Below are 17,292 nucleotides of genomic sequence, written 5' to 3' on the forward strand. Positions count from 1 at the left end.
TCAAGCGCGTCACAGAGAAAGAGACGCTGAAAAAAAAACGCCATGATACGCCTGATTTTGCCAGTCAGCAGTGTAATTCAGGGGTTCCAGCCTCGCGTCCTTTGCCGCACCCAACGCAGCATGAACGTAACTGAATTCTTGCACTTTCTTCGGTATGCTCGAATCTACACAAGACAATACAAACAATCTTCTGTTCATACCGGGCGTCATCGCGTTGCAGGCTCGAATAGGAATTCATAAACTCCAAAAAATTACAAGATGTTTCCTTCTGACCAACAATTATCAGCGAGATAAGTATCTAGGCGGTTCCACCGGCAGTGTACCAGACATGGAGGCTGCAACTAAAGCTGACAAGCACGTGGAAGTAAAGCGACTACCGAATCTCCAAAACAGTCGCGTACAAGGAAGCTGCAACTGTACTTCATCCATATCCCGCATTAAGAACAGCAGATCATGGACGGACCATGAATTTTAATTAGCACATTGTAAATCCATGCCGTCTCCGTTTCGGTACGTGGCGGGTCCGGGGAAGCTCCAGATTATGTGACTGTGTGCTGTCTATTCCGGCTAACGCTGAGCGTGCGAAGCCTCGCTTGTGTTTGTGTGTTACGCCGTAAAAAACAATGAGTTTACATCAGTCTAAGTGTTAAAAATGTGAGGATAAATAACGGAGACATGGACAGCTGAGTCAATTTCCAACAACGCATGGAACGTCGAGTATCGCAATGAGGACGTAAAGTCGGAAGGGTGCAGCGTTTCCACAGTATTCTGACGAGCTGACTTGTATTTTGGAATCGCGAAAAGCAACGCACATCATCTAGCAGTTGAAAAAGGCTTTTTTGATTTCTTGTAGACTACCTCCACACCCAAGAGAACCGAGCAGCGCGGCATGCACAGTTTTTTGTGAGCGCATCGAGGAAAGTACACACTTTGATACGGACAAAATCTGTTTTTATGTTTCGGGGCTTTTTGGATGGATCTTCGCGGCTCATGAGGTGTGGCAACACCTCTGAAAGGGTGACTTTCCTGGTTGTGTTTCCAGTTCCGTCTCCCCTCGTGTCTGTCAGTGTTCCTCTGTGTCTCTGCTTATCTCGCGGCGATTTCGCCGCCATTTTCTTTCTGTATCCGTCGGTGTGCGCGGCACTATTCGCAATTTCAATCTCGTGATCGTCTTCCTGGCACTAAAGCAGCGGTTCCTCAAAAAAGTAGATGCAGAGTCTGTCTTTTCATCACAAGTCTGCACCTACATGAAATGCCGGAGTTTTTCCTTCGTGTGTCGCTGGCTTTTTCGATCGAGGCATCATCAACCCCCAAGAATTCGTTGAAACCACAGTATCGTGTCTTTCTTCTCCATCTGTTGCGTTTCTTCAGTTCCTGTCTCGGCCGCTTACTCATCCGTTTGATCCCTTGCCTACCCGTAGGCCGTTGGGTAGGACTTCAGTATTACAAGATAAACAGAAGAACGACGCTGTTGATGGTTGTTGTACGACGCTTCCGCCACGGACGTCTCGATGCTCCAAAGGGCTTTTCCGCTCTCGACTCTCTGCTTCCCTTACACAACCATGGAGTGGCACACCCCGGTATCCAGCGAACGTCGATTGGTCTCCACCGCCCACGGCTCTCCCGGTGAAGAGAGCGTCGTCTCTGAGGAGGCAGAAACACACACGGAAATGTTTTTATTCTGCAAACGAAGGAACTCCCTTTCCCGTACCACGCTCCACGTCTTGAACGTGTCTGTGCTGCTGTTCGCCCTGTTCCTCGCTTCCTTCGCCGCTTGTACCCCGTCCAGCCCCTCGCTTGCGTCGTTTTGTGCCTCCACTTCTCCTTCGGCGCCACTCCTCTCCGGCCGCGTAGCCGTTCCGCCTGACCTTCTGTCTGGTGTGCGTATCTCTGTCAACGGTGACTTCCTCTCGGTCTCTCCGTCTTCTTCGGGAGAATTCTCTCTCCCTTGTCTTCCCGTAGGCTCCTACCTGCTCCAGCCCTCCCATCCTCTCCTTGTCTTCCCCTCCTACCGTCTCACCGTCTCGCATGAAGCCGTGAAGCCCGCTGAGGCAGTTAAGCCTGCTTCTCGCGCTCGAGTCTTTCTCTTGGGCGAGAGTTTGCGACCCTTGACGGACATGCCGCTCCCGCTGCCTCTCCTTCTGGTTCCCGCGACAGGTCCACCCGCGTACTTTGTGGTGAAGCCGCCGTTCAGTCTCCTCTTTCTTCTGCAGCAGCCGCTGCTCCTCGTCGCAGCAGCCCTCTTCGGCCTCATGTGGTGTCTCCCTAAGCTTCAGCAGTTTCAGGAAGAAGAGAGACAACAGCGTCTCCTCGCCCATGAACACCAACAGGCTCTGCGAGCCTCGACGTTTGAGGGGAGACTCACACAGAGTTCGGGGCCGAGGCGAGGCGCTGCCGCTGAAGGCGAAGCTCACTTGCTTTCGAATGGAGACACAGGCAGGCTGGGCGTAGACGATGAAGACACTTCCGCTTTTCTCAAGGCCCTCGCAGCTCTCAGAGACGAACGCGCGTGTGAGAGGCGCTGAGAACGGGCGCAGACAGTGAAGCAGAGAAGCTGTTTTCGGTCAGAGAAAAGAAATAGGACGAGGGGAACAACCTGCGCTGGGGGGTAGGAGCACAGATGCTGGAAGAGGTTATGAGAAACGCGTGTCTTTTGACACGCGAGAGCGAAGTAAAGGTTCTGGGCGTTGTCAGCTCTCTCGAGACTCTCGAAATTGACTCGAAATAGAGACCAGGGGAAGGACTCAGGGTGACTGCAGTGTACATTCATCCTGTATGCGATTCTTTCTTCTGAAAAATAGAGACAAACGAATATACGGGGTTTGGATGTCTCACAGCCAGCCAAAGATTCGCTCGCAGCAAAAAAGAAGAACAGACATACTTCAGGCTGACCGATACGACGAGAGTTGAAAGAGAAATGCCAAAGAGTGCGAGACGAGGGCGAACGGTTCCGTACAGTGTTACGGTTTGCTTTCTCATTATTGGTATTTGACTTCTTGGTTTCGCAGTGACACCTTGTCACCTTCCCCTATATCCGTTAGTATGTTTTCCTTGTTTTACAACTTCTCAGCAGCTGGTGAAAACTATTTTTCCGGTAAAAAAAGGGGCGGTAGCACTGCCCGGGGCTGAGCCTTAGAGCGAATGCTGGTATTCCTTACGCGACGAGCATTCGAGTTCCAGGTCAGCTCTGTTTCTTCACAGAGTAGGTCGGTCACATCTTTTCCGACTCCTTTCCCTCTGTCGGCAGACACGCGCTCAAAAGATAGAATTAGGCAGATGTGCATAGATAGAGTTACATAGATATAGAAAAACAGATCTTGATCCAAGAAGGAAGATGCTTCACACACACGCTTCCACGGTCACGGCACTTCCTTTCGCTTTTAGTTTCTGTGTAGTTTCATCCACGTCTTTACCGCAAACCCGAAACCGACTCTCGTGGAGACTCACTCAATCGAGACGCCGTCCACCAATCCCAGGGCGTTTTCGCGTGTTGTTGAAACCACCGATCGCTTTCTGCGTCGAAAAACTTGTCGGGGTTTACGTACGGCGGTTTGGCAAACGGAGTTGTACCTCTGCATGGGTTTTTCAAGTTTCAGTGGGTGCGGACAGCATGCACAGCTCTTCTCATCGTGGCTTGTCGATTTCGCGAGAAAATTCCTCGGCGAATCTAAGGGCAGGATCAAGACCTCTGGAGAACGCACCCTCCTGAATCCGAGACCTCCACTTTAACGTGTCGGAAAGGGGGTGCTGTAACGCAGTCATAAATATCTTGGCTGCATTACGTTGCTAGAGTTTCTTCGGACTGGCATTGCATCATGTCTGGTGACTTATGTCGCTTTGTGAAGAGGTCACAGTTCTCTGGGTGTCCCCATCCTGTGATCTAGCGTCGTAGGACAAATCTGGAATATTCGCAATCCCATAGGCTACTGAGGGACGAAGCATTTCGAGCTGTCTTAAGAAGAGGAGAGTCTGCTCAACAAACAAAGAGAACTTCGTTGTCTGTATCTCATGACTGGCGTAAAAGAAAAAGTGGCCAGTGAGGCAGAAATCGCTGGACATCCACACATCAAGAGCGGCGTAGTCTTCACGACGTGGGAAAACTTGACCCGGTTCTGGTTCCGTAAAATCTTCTGCAGCCAAGCACATCGACGCCAATGAATAGATAACGGATTGCTGTCAAGATTCTTGCTTTGGTGGTATGTGTCTGCATACATATAAGGGCTTTTCCTCTTACACTTTCTTTGGGAATTTGAGAACTCATTATCTACAAGCACAGACTACCGTTTGCATGGCGGGGCCAGGCGAGATTCTATTGGTCTCATATATATACATATATATCTATGAGGCAGCTGGTTATTTGTACCTGAGTGGTAAACACAAGTCTTTCTCTTCATATGAACGGTAGTAGAGCGAGGATTGATACTCTGTACCGATTGATTACGTACTTGCTTCGAGTTTCACACAACGTCATGATATCTAGAAATGGCGCGTTTCGTCATACTCGCAGGTGTCGTTTTTCGTTACTTGGGTCTCCACGATTTCAGGCAGTGTGAAACTATGCAGGATAGTGATGGCTTGCCTGTCCGTATTCGGAATTCTTTGTCTCGACAAACACGAAGCCTCGAGAGGAGTCAGTGCCCTGTTCGTGAAGCAGAAGGTACAATTTATTCGACAGGTCTTGGTTCGTTAACGAAACACAGCTGACTCGGTTTACACCTTCCATTCCGATTCCTTCAGCTGTTGGAACTTGCGTTTAGACAGGAAAGCGGGTCACACGAAGCAATCTCGAGGTTCGACAGGCCCTTATCCCAGAGGGTGCTGGATAAACGCTTTCTTCTTTCGCCACGACTGCCGATGTCCAAAAAAAGAGAAGTCTAAGACCTGACTTCATTTCTAGCTTGGTCAATTTCCGCCTATGTGGCGCCTACCTCTCCCATTTTATATTTTAGACTTTGGCCTTTCTTCCTTTCACTCCACACAACTCCCTCCTGACTCTTTTCCGTTTGTGACCCTTTTTCAAAATACCCTTTCTCCACCCTCAGCAAACTGGCGGCAGCAGCCAGAGCTTGATGGCCCCGGTTCTGTCGACGCTCATCATCGCTTCTTCCTCGAGCATCCATAGGTCCACTATACTCTCTGCATGCGCGCGCCACACACACACCATCCCTCCGTGAATCCCCGTCTCTCTCGTTCGGTCTTCACGGCGCCCCCCAAGTCGTCCCCGCGCCTCTGTTTCCTCTGCGGCTGTATGGCTCTGGCTCTCGGCCCTCCCGCCCGCCCCACAGTTTCCTTGGTCGGAACCACCGAGTGGCTTCTCTCGAAACACCCAGTGGGCTTGTCTCCAGACGTCGGAGAGGGGCAACGGCCCCCCGCAGTCCTGCGGGCTTTTCCGAGAGCCGCCGCCTAAAGCAACGAACGAAATCACTCCGCCCTTGCCAGCGGTTCTCTCCCGATTCCCCATTCCTCGAGGTAATCGGGGGTGGAGAAACTTTCGCTTCTTCTCAACACTGGCCACGGCCAGGACACTCCCAGAGGGCCACCACGCCAGAGCGCCTACACGCATGCCGGCAGCGATGCACTCGAGTCTCCCTAAGAGTTCCAAGCGAATCGAACCTTCCTGGGATGAGACTCCCTGGGTTCGCCTCCAGACTGCATGCACTCCATCCGTCGTTTCGCCAGAAGTTTCCTCGTCATTCTGCTGTTGAGACACCGGGGTGTGCGCCACTTGGGGGCCCGCAGCCGCCCCCGCAGTCGCGAGTCGTTCGTTGTGCTCCTCGGGTCTCGAGGAGACACCCCGAGGGGCGTTCGGACCGTCGCTGCAGGGCGGCGAAGAACGTGACTGAAGTTCCACGTACCCACGGTACAGAGGAGAACGCTGGGGCGTGGATGTGGAAGCCGTACTCGAAAAGGATGCTGAGATGCGAGCGGCGCATGGAATAGGAGGGCCGGTACGGTTCGCATTGGTTGCTGCGTCACTGTCTCCGTCAGAGGGCCGAGTGGTAGACCGTGAAAAGGGGTCATCAAAAGATCCGGCAGGAGGCTCTGTGTGGTATCGCCACACGTGGATCCATCCCTCAGTGGTCGCTGTGAAGAGCAGCTGTCGCTCGGGCGCAAGACACATAGCCTCGATTTTCCGACAGAAAGTGGAAGTTTGACTGGGCGTCTCTTCCTGGGCTCCGAGACGCGGAAGGCTGTACAAAGCAGACAGACGAGAAGAAAGACCTTCCGCCACCTGCTGTCCCTGCGGCGCGGCGCAGACCTTTGAAGCATCGGCGCCTCTGTCTTTCAGCGGGGAAAACAGAGATGGAGAGGCATGCGTTCTGCCGTCTGGGGAGCCTGAGAGCGTTCCTCTCGCCACCGCCGCCACGACAAGCCGGACCCGGTAGGCCTCCTTGTCTTGAGACAGATCTGTCATATTTCTCGGTTTTTCAGCAGACCCAAAAGAGACTTTCGCAGGCGGCATTTGAGCGCCGTTTCCACTGTTTAACTCTTCTGTGCCTAATGTTCTCGACGCGGCCGCCCCAGGCAAGGAAGAAGAGAGATTTCCGGCTTCGCCCGCACCCGCAACGCCACTTTTCGAGGGCGACAGAAGAGCGAGACGATAGACACAGATGCTTCCATCATCGCATCCTAAAAAAAGAAGGCGAAGAGCGTCGTCTGCACGACCGACGCGTGGCGCGCCGACTGCCGGGATTTCCTGCCGAAGAAGGAGCCGCCCTGTCGACGCCACGTGTACGTACACCTGACGGTCGCGAGCCGCAGACACCAAGAGCGTCACAGTCTCGTCAACTTTGTCGAGCACGGGTGCCTCGACGGTCAGCAAAACAGTCACGCTACCTCTGTGTGGCTGAAACACAGGAAGCGTTGTCGGAGTCCAGGGGTGTGTGCAAACTCCAGCACAACACGAAGCAGCAGAGGCAGGTGCTTCTGACCTCCCTCCGGGAGTCTGTACACCTGCCCCCGACTCTGTTTCTCTCTCGTGCTGAGTACAATGCAGTTCCTGGTAGTTGAGATTTTGTGCGCCTTCTTCCATGGAACTCGAGAGGAAACAAACTGGAGGCGACTCGCATACTCCTGCTTCTCCTCGTTTTCGAAGGCCCCCTGCAACCCGCCCCACAGTCTCTGCACGGAGTGTATGTACAGCTGGGTGCGCGGAACACTCGGCAGGGCCTCTGTCGGCTCTGTCTCCGCCAGTGGCCGAGGCGGTGGAGACATCGGAGACAGTGAGGCGGCGCGAGGGGGCCCAGTGCTCTTTCTGGGCGTCGGTGTCGTCACCGCTTCTCTGGGGGGTCTGCAGAAAACTTGCAGATGGAAGAATTTTAAAGGGAATACTGGAAGCCGAGAGAGACACGCGCGCACAGGAACGAGATGCGACAGGTTTTCTGGATCCGGCCGGTCTTTCTGCTCTCTCAGGTTCTTCGCTCGAGCGTCCTTCCACCACTGCAGCAGAAGGCTCGCGCCGCCGATGCTGTTCGCCAGGGTCTCGTGCCTCTGCTGTCTCGTCACAGAATCGGCGTTCAGAAGAAGAGACAACAGGAGGAGAAGGCGACAAAGGGAGACGAGACGACGTGGAAGACGAAGGAAGATGAGAGGACGCAGCTGGAGAACAACTAGACGACTCTGAACAGAGAGAAGGGGGAGGGAAGACGGCGCCACAGATAATGCCGCCGGTGGCGAGTCCGATGAGGAGAAGGCGAAGAGAAGAGGAGAAGCAGCAGGAAGACGCTCGGCCAGGCAGGTAACCTGCACGCTCTTGGTGAAACTTTCGAAATTCGTTTAGCAGACTCTGCTGCTTAGGAGGGAGGGAACCCCAGGGAGAAGCGACAGCGCCAGATCTCCCACAATCCGGCAGGGATGGCCCGAATGCCCATGGCCACACACACCCGTCTGTGCCAGACGAGGAAGATGAAGAGGAACACGAAGAAGAAGAATATGAAGAAAAGGAAGAAGAGGATGAAGTGAGAGGGGCGGGAAGAGGAAGGCAGGTCGTTTTACCTTCCAGTGGATAAGACGCAGGTTCAGGGTGCATGCGTCGGGTGCTGCGTTTCTCTCCAAGGCGAACCGAGACTTCCAAATCCGCTCCCTGGGGTGGAGACACCCCTTCATCCAGCGGCGAGGAGTGGACAGTCTCCAATATCTGTCTCGCGTCTTGTTCGCTCCTAACAGCAGTCCTGGGAGAGGCATAAGAAGCGCCGCGATGTCCGCCACTGTCTCCCAGTCTCCTCGTTCCAAGCGAGACGAAAGAGCCTTCGTGCTCCACTTCGCTGGCGACGCTCGTGCCTTCACTGCTCGTCTCTGCCTCCAAACCGCCCCCAACGCCGGTTGGGGAGCCGAAGAGATTTGGGGCGCGGCGAAAGGGAGACAGGCAAGACTGTGGAGACACAGGCGAGGGCGAGAGGCGAGAGCCACAAAACCTGAGGGGATTGAAGGTCGCTGTCACCAAAGACACCCGTTTGAAGTAGTGGGCCCCCGCTTCCTGGAAGAGGAGTTTCCTCGCGGCCGACCCTCCAGGCTGTTGTTCCGCCCTGCTGCCACACACCCCCGCGGAGTCGCCGACAGCGGCTGCGCCCAACAGCTGCTCTTGAAGCCGCAGCGGCGAGAGCGACGCTGAGGCGCGCCGCTGAAGGCCACTGACAACCCGCGAAAAGAAGGAAGAGGCCGTGCGGTGGAGAAGGAAAACGAAGAGAATCCCTGGCGCAGAGTCAGCTTTCTCGTTTCGAGAAGCACCCTCGCTGTTTTTTTTTCTGTCGAACACAGAGTCACATTTCGCCTCGCCACTGAAGCCGGATCGCCTGCCCGTCGCCACTTTGCCTTCTCCGCGGAGACACCCAGACGGCGATAGTCTTGCGAGAACTCCAAACGTTGCGCGTCGGGCGCCGCGGAACTGAAGAAGCAGCAGGGGCCTCAGAGGATGCATGCGGCCGAGGCACGAGGCGCAGACGGGGCACACAGCGCCATGGCTGCCTGAGGAGACAGGTGTCTCCGTTTTGTAGGATGGCAGCAGATTGAAGAAGGCGAGCACCTGCCGATCACCCATGACATCGGGGCGCCTCAGCAGCGCGGAAACATACTCCAGGAGCTGTCTCTGCCTCTGCTGAACCAACTGAAAGGCCAACCGCGTGCTGCTGGTGCTCCACCGTCTCCGCAGCGGAGGCGTGACCTGCGGGGGCAACACAGAAAACCAAGGAAGTGAGGAAGACTCGAGACCCAACGAAGAGCAAGGAGACAAGCCAGACGAGGACGAGGACCTCGCGGCGCCCTCGAGGTTATCGGAGCTCGCGGCCGCCGTATGAAGGTTGGGGGGAGGAGCGAGAGACTGCAGGTGTGGGGTGAGGAGAGGCAGGAGAGGAAGCTTCGGAGGAAACGGAGGAATTCGAGGATAGAGAGACACCAAGTAAACGTGGAGAGCTGCAAACGCTCTGTATCGCCGTCTCAAATTAATCGGCGGCGGCTGCTTTCTTGCGCCCTCTTCAGTTCGGAAACCGAGACCACCCGACTCTCGTGTTCCTTGAAGCATCACTTCCGTCTCTCTCCTCCCTGGAAACATCTCTGCATCGTCTTCTCTCTCAGGATACAACTCATCTTCTTCTCTGCCTCCGCGTAGGTCCCCTGGGTTGTTCACCTTCATTACAGATTCGCCTTCTCCTCGTTTCCTTCCTGTCGAATTTGAGGCCCGCCTCTCGTCGCGCTCTTCCCTGTCTCGCCCTCTCAAGCCCCGAATGACTGCGGCTTCCTCTCCTTCACGCGCCTCCGAGGCTTCGCGTCGGAGGTCTTCGTCTCGCCTGTCTTCGCCTTCTCGGGTCTGTTGTGCTGCTTTGTTTCCGTCGTTTGCCTGGCTCTTCGCTTCCATTCGGAAATTCGGAGTGACACTCGACCGCCTGGGTGTGTGTCTTCTGGCGCGAAAGGGAAAGAGGAGCTCGTTGCGATCGCGGTCAGGCGCGCCGTTTGGCGCCTCCGAGCGGAGGAGTCTCTTTTCGCTGGGTCCAGCTTCCTTGCTCGTGGTCTCCGAGGAGGGCAACACGGCCATTTCGAGTTCTTGGTGGAAAACAGGGACGGAACTCGACTCCGGTTGACCGCTCAAGGCCCCTCCAGCTTTAATGTCAGCCAAACGCGGAGGAAACGAAAGAGGAACACACGAGTTGTGGGATGTTACGCCTTGCGACCGGAGACTCTGCGACGAGTGTGGAAGAGGCCTAAATTGGGCAGGGAGAGCGAGAGAAGCGGCGACTCGGTTCGCGGTCTCTGGAGCGCTGTGCGAGGCGATAGGCGCCGGAGAATGAGGGTGACAACAAGGACGAGAAGAGTCAGCGAAGCATGCGTGGTTCAGACGAAAAAAAAACTCGAGATAAAACTCTCCGTTCCCTCGACAGACTTCAAAGCCCATCGCCTCCACGCAAAGATCTGTTACCGGCCCGACACTGGTCCCGGCGACTGTTACAGGCACCAACGAGCTGAGAGAATCCCTCCAGGAAGAAGCAGAGGACGAGAAAAGAGGAGACGAGATAAGAGAAGAAGAAGCAGGGAGAGAAGAAGCAGGGAGAGAAGAAGACAGAGAAGAAGGGTATTCTTTCGCGCAAGGGACGCCGGGAGAGAAAGGCGGCTCTGTCGCAGACGAGTAGTCCGTAGGATGTGAGGACTTGCGGCAAGGATCTTCGTTCTTCTGCATTTCGCTTCCATTCTCCTTAACCTCCTCGCTTTCCCAGGCGTATTCGCCTGCTTGGAAAGCCTCTCGGCTGCTGTCTCCGCCCCGCTGTGGTCCGCAGAGGCCAGGACCCGCTTGTGAGTCTGAAGACTCCATCTCAGGAGTGTGTCTCAACTTTCCTCTTGCAAGAACTGAGGAGCGCGAGACGTACGCAATTTCCTCCTTCTCCTCTTCTCTGATGCAGAACGCTCTCTCTGTGCATCTTCCTCTTCTGCGGGCAACGAAGGTGACGCAGAGCGACAGTGAGGAAGGAGACCCGACAGTTTGATATGGAGAGTGAAGGTCAAGGGTCACTCATTCGCTGGTAATGAAGTGACCTACGACCCGGGGAAGGGGGGGAGGGGGAAGAGCTGAAGAATGAGGATAAGCAGCGCGACGAGAAGAAGGCAGAGAGTCGTCGCTGGCCATCTGGAGCCTTGAATGAATCGAGTGGAACGCACAAGCGTCTGTACGTCAAATCACAAGACTGTCGAACCTGGCACTGTGCCTGGGAGAGGAGAGACACTACACTGGTGCATCAAGAAGAGAAAGACACTGACGCGCCTGGAGTGGAGGACGAAGAGAGACTGAGGGGGACTGGCTGCAAGAAATCAAGAAAAGAGAAAGCCATGGCATGCACTCTAATACAGTTTGCCTCTCGAGCGCGTAGATAAACTTCTTAAACAGAAAAGAGACGAATAAGACGTCCAAGGCCTCCGGACGGCTCAAGAGAATCGGAGACCCAAAAGAACCGTCCTCAGACACACAGCCAGACGCAAGTGAAGAAGCGGATTCACTGAAACTGCACAAGACACAGGTGCATGCTCATCTGGAGATGAATAGAAAAAAATACAAGGAGCCGCAAAACACTTGTCCACTTTCATCTCCATACGCTTTGATACACATGCGAGTCGCTGTTTGCCTTGCTTCACTCGAACAACTCAACAACCACATTCTCAAATATCTCATGCATATATATATATATATATATACATATGTGTATATGCATATGTATATATAGATGAATCTACTCATAGATGCTTCGCTGTGGTTTTCTGTGGCTAGACGTAGGCCTCACGAGAGAAGAGCTTTCTCGGAGGGCAAGTTGGTCCTTTAGTCAGGGACCGGGCAAGCCGATTGTTCACGTTTACCCCGAAATAAACCATTTCCGCGTCGAACGACAGAGAAAACCAATGAAAGAGACGACTGCTGCTCGTGTGCTTCGCTGTAACACCGGCGCGGAGGCAGGTTGAATCCTTGCGGTCCTTTAACTCCGTCCATCGCGCTCTGTCGGCTTTTCTTTCGTTTTTGTCGCTAGAGTAGCAGCTTCTCTCGCCTCCCCCAAGCAGTCTGAAAAAATTTGGAGAAGTGCAAGCCACTGCTTTGGGAAAAGCCAAGAAGAGTTCGAGGTGACTCTGATGCCGTGACCATTCGCGGAGAGCAAAGCAGGCGGCAGACCCCCCGGGTTCGCCGCACATGCGCCAGCACCGTTTTATCCCCGAAGATTTTCCCCTCGTGTCTCCTTGGCTTGCGTGTTTTCACAATCAGAAAAAGAAAAACGACACTCGGACTTTTCGGCGATGGAGTAGGAAACGAAGAGGCATCTCTTCGACTGGCGTGTATAGGAGTCTGTCGGACAGTCTCCCGTTGCTCTTGTGTCTCGCGCGGGCGTTTCTGCAGCTCGCGTTTTCTTATTTTCTTTCCCTCCTTCTTTTCTTTTGTTCTTGCACTCTTCCTTCTCAGGTTTGTCGCGGAAAGAATTCCAGCCAAAAAGCTGGACGGACTCCAGTTCAGTTTGCTGTGGAATCGGCCTGATTCGGGTATATGTGTACCGCCGTGGGTCGGGCAAAGTCTGCAGGGAAAAGGGTGAAGACGCCAGGCACTTGGAGAGCGAGGAAGGAAATCCGAGCGCGAGGAAAGGGGCAGTAAGCGAAGACAGAGTGCACACAGAGAGGGAGAGAGTGCGTTTTTTTTGCGGTTTGTGTCTGGAGAGGAGGACGTTGTTACCAGTCTTGGGAGGGACCTTCGACGAAAGTGCGAGCGAACGGCGGAGGCCGCTGGGAGAAAAGAATCTTCGTGGCATCAGAGAGGGAGAGAGAAGGCGCGAGGATCACCATCCCTCACCGTCACGCCACAGGACATGCAATGCCAAGCAGATGACAGCTGTCAGTTGGGACAAAGCATCAAAGCACCTTTAACTGTGTTACGCAACACCCAGTGTTGTCGGCGGCGAGGGCGTCGCGTCGACACAAGAAACGTTTCGTCTTTTTTGTCTCGCCATGGAAGAAGGGAAGAAAGAGAAGAGCCTGTCTGGACAGTCCAACGACCAAGGTGTTCAGTCGCGTCTCTCTCGAGTATCTGCATGCGTTTCAAATCTCGCATCTGAGAGACGGAAGTCTTCGGGAGGAAACAGTCTCCGCGTTTCGCTGCCTCAGACTCGCTCTGCGTCTCTTCGGCTGTTCTCTCTCGTTTTCTGCTGTGGACTTTTTGCGGCCGTGGCTTCTGTTTGCGGGAAGCTTGCTCTCGACTTCCACTCTCAGGCGCCTCTCTCCCGTCTTTCTCTCGTCTTGGTGGATTGGTTGTCGCCTCTTCCTGGGTCTTCTTCGCCGTCTTGTTTTGCTTCAGAAGAAGAGGACGGAGGTGCGCAGAGTCGCGATCCAGACCGCGGAGAAGAGGAGCAGAGTCGCGATCCAGAACGCGAGGAAGAGAGACCGTCTGAAGGCTCTCCTCGAACTGAGAAGACCGGCGATGCGTGCAGAGGCCAGAGAGGAGAAGCTTCACCTTCTGTCGCGCGCCTTCCCTCTTCTCTTCTGTCGCTTCTTCATGCCATCTGGACCAACTGCTTTCTTGGGAGTTGTCACGCAGAAGCGACGAGAGCTTCTCTAGCTGGGGACAGAAACGCGTCGACACTCCTGCCGTCTTCCCCTTTGTCGTCTTCTTCGGCTTCCGAAGTCTTCTCGCGGAGATCGAAGCTGTCCGTCTCTCGCCCTCCTTCTCTGTGCGAAGGCGTTCTTCTTCTACCTTGCAGTCTGTTGCTGCTTCTCGGAATTCTGCGAGTCGCGCCTTTGCTGCTGATGGCCTTCTCCAACGCGCTTCTTCTCCACTGTCAGTTTCGCGCCCTGTTGGAGTCCGCAACTGCGTTTGTGCCTTCTGTCTTGACGTTCGTCTTCAACTTTCTGCTCTCGGGGTGCTTCTCGGTCGTGGTTTTCGGAGAAGCTGTCTCTCTACGCTGGCTAGCTGGAGCAGGGGCGATGCTCACCGGCGTCGGCCTCTTGATGCGTGCAACCGCAGACGAGGGAACGCGAAAGGCGGGAGAGAAGAAGGTGCGAAAGATCGACTGAATCCTCGCTCTGGGCAGCCTCCTCTGTGCATTCCTCGATTTGTTCCCTGCGGCTGTCTGGAGAGGAACGGCAAGCAGGCTGAGGGCCAGAGGAACAGGCAGACGGACAGAGACGAGCGCGCGCGGAAAGAGCAGAGAGAACGACGCGGAGGGGAGAAGGGAACAGGAACGATCGAGAAGAAAGAAGACGCATTTCGCGGAACAGAGAGTAGGGAGAGATACACGCAAGAACCACGGAGAAGAACGCTACCGCGTGTTTGGACTGGAGAAGGGAAGACCAGTCTCCAGCTCTAGAAAGAAGCCGTAGACAACGGACACTGGAAGAGACGACCGCGACTTTTCTGTCAAGTGCGTCTCCCGTTTCTAAGTCGCACCCTTCTCTGACTTCCTTCCTCACATTCCCTCATGATGTCGGACGGCCGAGGCGAAGCGTTGGACGCGGAGGCTGTGAGGAAGGATGAGGTCCCCACATCGGAGACTCACGACGCGTCTCCCTCCTTCACTGAAGTCGATGGAGGAGAGAGAGAGAAAGGCCGAACCGCAACGAGTACCGCCAATGCGCTTTCTCCCCTGGCAGCGGCCTCTTCTGCTCCCGACAACTGCGCAACTGACGGGTCAGTGGCACCGCGTATGGAAGCATCGTGCGCACATGGGCGTGGAGAAGAAACTCGAGAGATCTCTTCAGAAGAAAGCGAGATGAAGGAAGACATCAACGGGGACAGGAGCGCTCTCTCCCAGAAGGATGCATACAGTGAAAATGGCAGTGAGCACGAGAGTGAGGATGCCGAAGACGATGGAGACTTGAAGCAGAAGGGCCTTGTGCTTTTTGAAAAACGAGACTTTGAGGGAGCAATCGATTGTTGGAAGCGCGGGCTGCGAGCGGTGAACTTTGTGCTGTCTAAAGACATCGGGGACGCCGAAAAAACAAGGGAATTTGAGAAGGTAAGGATAGAGAAATCAAAACACATCATGGGTCAGAGGGGCGCTCATGATGAACAGGCCTGAACGGTCTAGACTGTCGATGGAATGCGAAGAAGGAATCCATGTCGCGAGCTGCGTTGTCTCACTGTCGCTACACCGGGGGCGATCGCCCGAGATAGACAAGTTGGTCCAGTTCCACCGTCGCGACAGAGCGCGAGGGGAGGGCAAGGGAGAAGCTTTTTTGAGTCAGTTTCAACGCAGCGTCACGTAGGAGAAACTACCTCTCAGGTGCGGTATGAAATGGCGTTACGATCCGCTTGACGGCTTCTGAGCTACTGTTGGATCGTGAATGTTTCTATTTACCGAAGACAAGTTTTGCCGTGCGGCCGAGCCTAGTAAAGATGTGTGATGCGGGGCGCGCGCTTCCCTGTTTTCCATCCGCAGACGAAACGCAGTCGTGTGGGACGGCGTCTGTCCTTCCTCTCCTTTCTTTGAGGTTTTCTGCTACAGAGGGTGGACTGTCGATCTTTTTTTCGGGCGTCTTTAAAGGAACAGAGCGTTGCAAAGCACCCTAGACCCTGCCGGTGTCGAGCACCGAACAAGCTCGAGAGAACAGACTCGTCAGTTGAGACGCGGCAGTCAACAGAGGAATCAAATTCGAACGTTCACTGAATATTCGACTGAGCTCCTTTCCACATGAAGAAAACGGTACACATACAGAAACTCTTGAAATGTCCACACACTCGGCGTGAGGGCCGCTGGACGCGTTTTTGAACAGTGCCGCGTCCACGTCTTGTTCTCTCTGCGCGTTTCCAGATGAAACTGTCTTACCTTCTGAATTTGTCGCTCGGCTCTCTAAAAGCGGAGCAATTCGGTGCGTGCGTCCGCTACTGCGACGATGTCCTCGACACCGATCCCTTCCACCTCAAGGCTCTGTTTCGCAAAGCCCAGGTGAGGCAGTGTGCAGACACTGCGCGGTCTCCCCCACGACAGCCATCTCCGCAGGACTTGTTCGTGGAAGGTATTTTCACGTATTCAAAGTTTTCTCGGCAAACCTTCGGAAGCCTGTCGACTAGAAAGTTCTTCGAGAACAAGTTTCCCAAAACAGTTCTCATCTCTACGAGTCATTTTGTTATCCGCCAGTGTATGCAAACAAACATATATATATATATATATTTGTAACTGTGTGTTCTTATGCGTCTTTTCAAATGTGCGTTGTGTTTGGTGGCATTTTCAGCATCCCTGAGACCTCCTAGTGTCTTTCCTGGTAGCTTGTTTCATCCAAACCAAGGCTGAGTGTCCGTCACATTTTTCTCTCCCTTTCCTGCATGCGCACCAGATCCCCGTTGTTTCTTTTGTCAGGCTTTGCACAGTTTGGGTCGTTTAGAGGATTCGCTGGCCATGGTGGAGAGTCTGTTGGACGCGCATCCGAACAATCCGGCTGCGGTGTCTCTGGAGCAGAAGCTGAAGCGTGAACTGCACGCGTACCGGAAGAAGGAGCGTCAGATGGCGAAGGTGATGCTCGAGAGTATGGATGCAGATCCGCGTTCAAACAGTGTCCCCCAGGCAGCCGGGTCAGTTGAAAAGAAAGGTTTTTTCAATAGGGTGAAGTCAGCTTTTGGATTTTCCAAAGAGGCCTCTTCGCCAGGGACGAGCCCGCAAGCGTCCTCTTCAGGGGCCTCTGCGTCACCTTCGCCCTTTCTGCCTTTCAGCGCCTTTCCGAGTTCGTCTGTAGCGGATGCTGTGCGTCAATTTGAAGGCGGAAATGCCGATAATCCTTTCGCGTCGCTCTTTGAGTGTCGCTCGCCCTTCGGGGCGGGAGGCCCTCAAGACCCGCAGAGGTTATCGCAGGACATGCGGGACCTGCAGCGACTCATGGAGTTGAATCAGCGCCTGATGCAGAGCGGAGACGACGCTGGATTTTTCGAGAAAGTTCGCCTGGCCTGGGCCTTTTGCTGCTTCGCCGGTCGCGCCCTCTTCGACCGTGGATGGGCTGCATGCAAGCGCAGGTGTACAGACACCTGCAGCAGGCGGAAGCGACCCGCCGAGCCATACTTCACAGTTTCCCCCCTAGGTCCCAAGGCTGCAGCTTCGCAGGTGCCCGCAGCGGGGTACGGCGTTCGTGACGCTTTCGCGGGAGAATCTTCTCGTGGAAAGAAGACAGAGGAAAACACAGCGAGTGCGTCTCCAGCATGCGGGCAGGAATCCCAGGTTCCCCGATTTGAAGAAGTGGATGACGGAGCGAGAGTGGCGGAGTCAGCGATAACAGGCGCAGCGGAAGGGATTGGAAAAGAAGGCGGGAAAGGCAGTGGAAAGAGTGTTGCGCGGCGACGTCGTCGGCACCTCTAGG

At 54.6% G+C, this 17,292-nt stretch overlaps 3 protein-coding genes across 3 annotated transcripts; 2 read left to right on the plus strand and 1 right to left on the minus strand.

Moving 5' to 3' along the window:
* Window positions 1–851: 851 nt before the first annotated feature.
* TGME49_243390 (hypothetical protein) lies at window positions 852–3,094 on the plus strand. Its single transcript, XM_002366797.2, has one exon. The coding sequence runs from the start codon at window positions 1,512–1,514 to the stop codon at window positions 2,523–2,525; it is 1,014 nt and encodes a 337-aa protein (XP_002366838.2). The 5' UTR covers window positions 852–1,511; the 3' UTR covers window positions 2,526–3,094.
* Window positions 3,095–4,579: 1,485 nt separating this feature from the next.
* Window positions 4,580–12,600, minus strand: TGME49_243400 (hypothetical protein). The gene is made up of 2 exons (XM_018780673.1): window positions 9,623–12,600; window positions 4,580–9,160 (listed from the first exon to the last, which is right to left on the minus strand). The coding sequence occupies exons 1-2, from the start codon at window positions 10,796–10,798 to the stop codon at window positions 5,039–5,041; spliced, it is 5,298 nt and encodes a 1,765-aa protein (XP_018637510.1). The 5' UTR covers window positions 10,799–12,600; the 3' UTR covers window positions 4,580–5,038.
* A 1,829-nt stretch (window positions 12,601–14,429) lies between these two features.
* Window positions 14,430–17,291, plus strand: TGME49_243410 (tetratricopeptide repeat-containing protein; the record flags this gene model as incomplete). The annotated part of the gene is made up of 3 exons (XM_002366799.2): window positions 14,430–14,963; window positions 15,759–15,893; window positions 16,305–17,291. 3 exons carry the CDS (start codon window positions 14,430–14,432, stop codon window positions 17,289–17,291), a joined length of 1,656 nt encoding a protein of 551 aa, XP_002366840.2.
* Between the last annotated feature and the right edge of the window lies 1 nt (window position 17,292).

The sequence above is a fragment of the Toxoplasma gondii genome, chromosome VI (assembly GCF_000006565.2).
Source record: "Toxoplasma gondii ME49 chromosome VI, whole genome shotgun sequence".
In the NCBI taxonomy this organism is placed as follows: Eukaryota; Apicomplexa; class Conoidasida; order Eucoccidiorida; family Sarcocystidae; genus Toxoplasma; species Toxoplasma gondii.

Coding starts and splice junctions, on each gene's coding strand:
- TGME49_243390 (XM_002366797.2), top strand. CDS start 1,512: ATGCTCCAAAGGGCTTTTCCGCTCTCGACTCTCTGCTTCCCTTACACA.
- TGME49_243400 (XM_018780673.1), bottom strand. CDS start 10,798: ATGGAGTCTTCAGACTCACAAGCGGGTCCTGGCCTCTGCGGACCACAG. Junction 9,161..9,622: donor AAGGCGAATCTGTAATGAAG/GTGAACAACCCA, acceptor TTGCCCCCGCAG/GTCACGCCTCCGCTGCGGAG.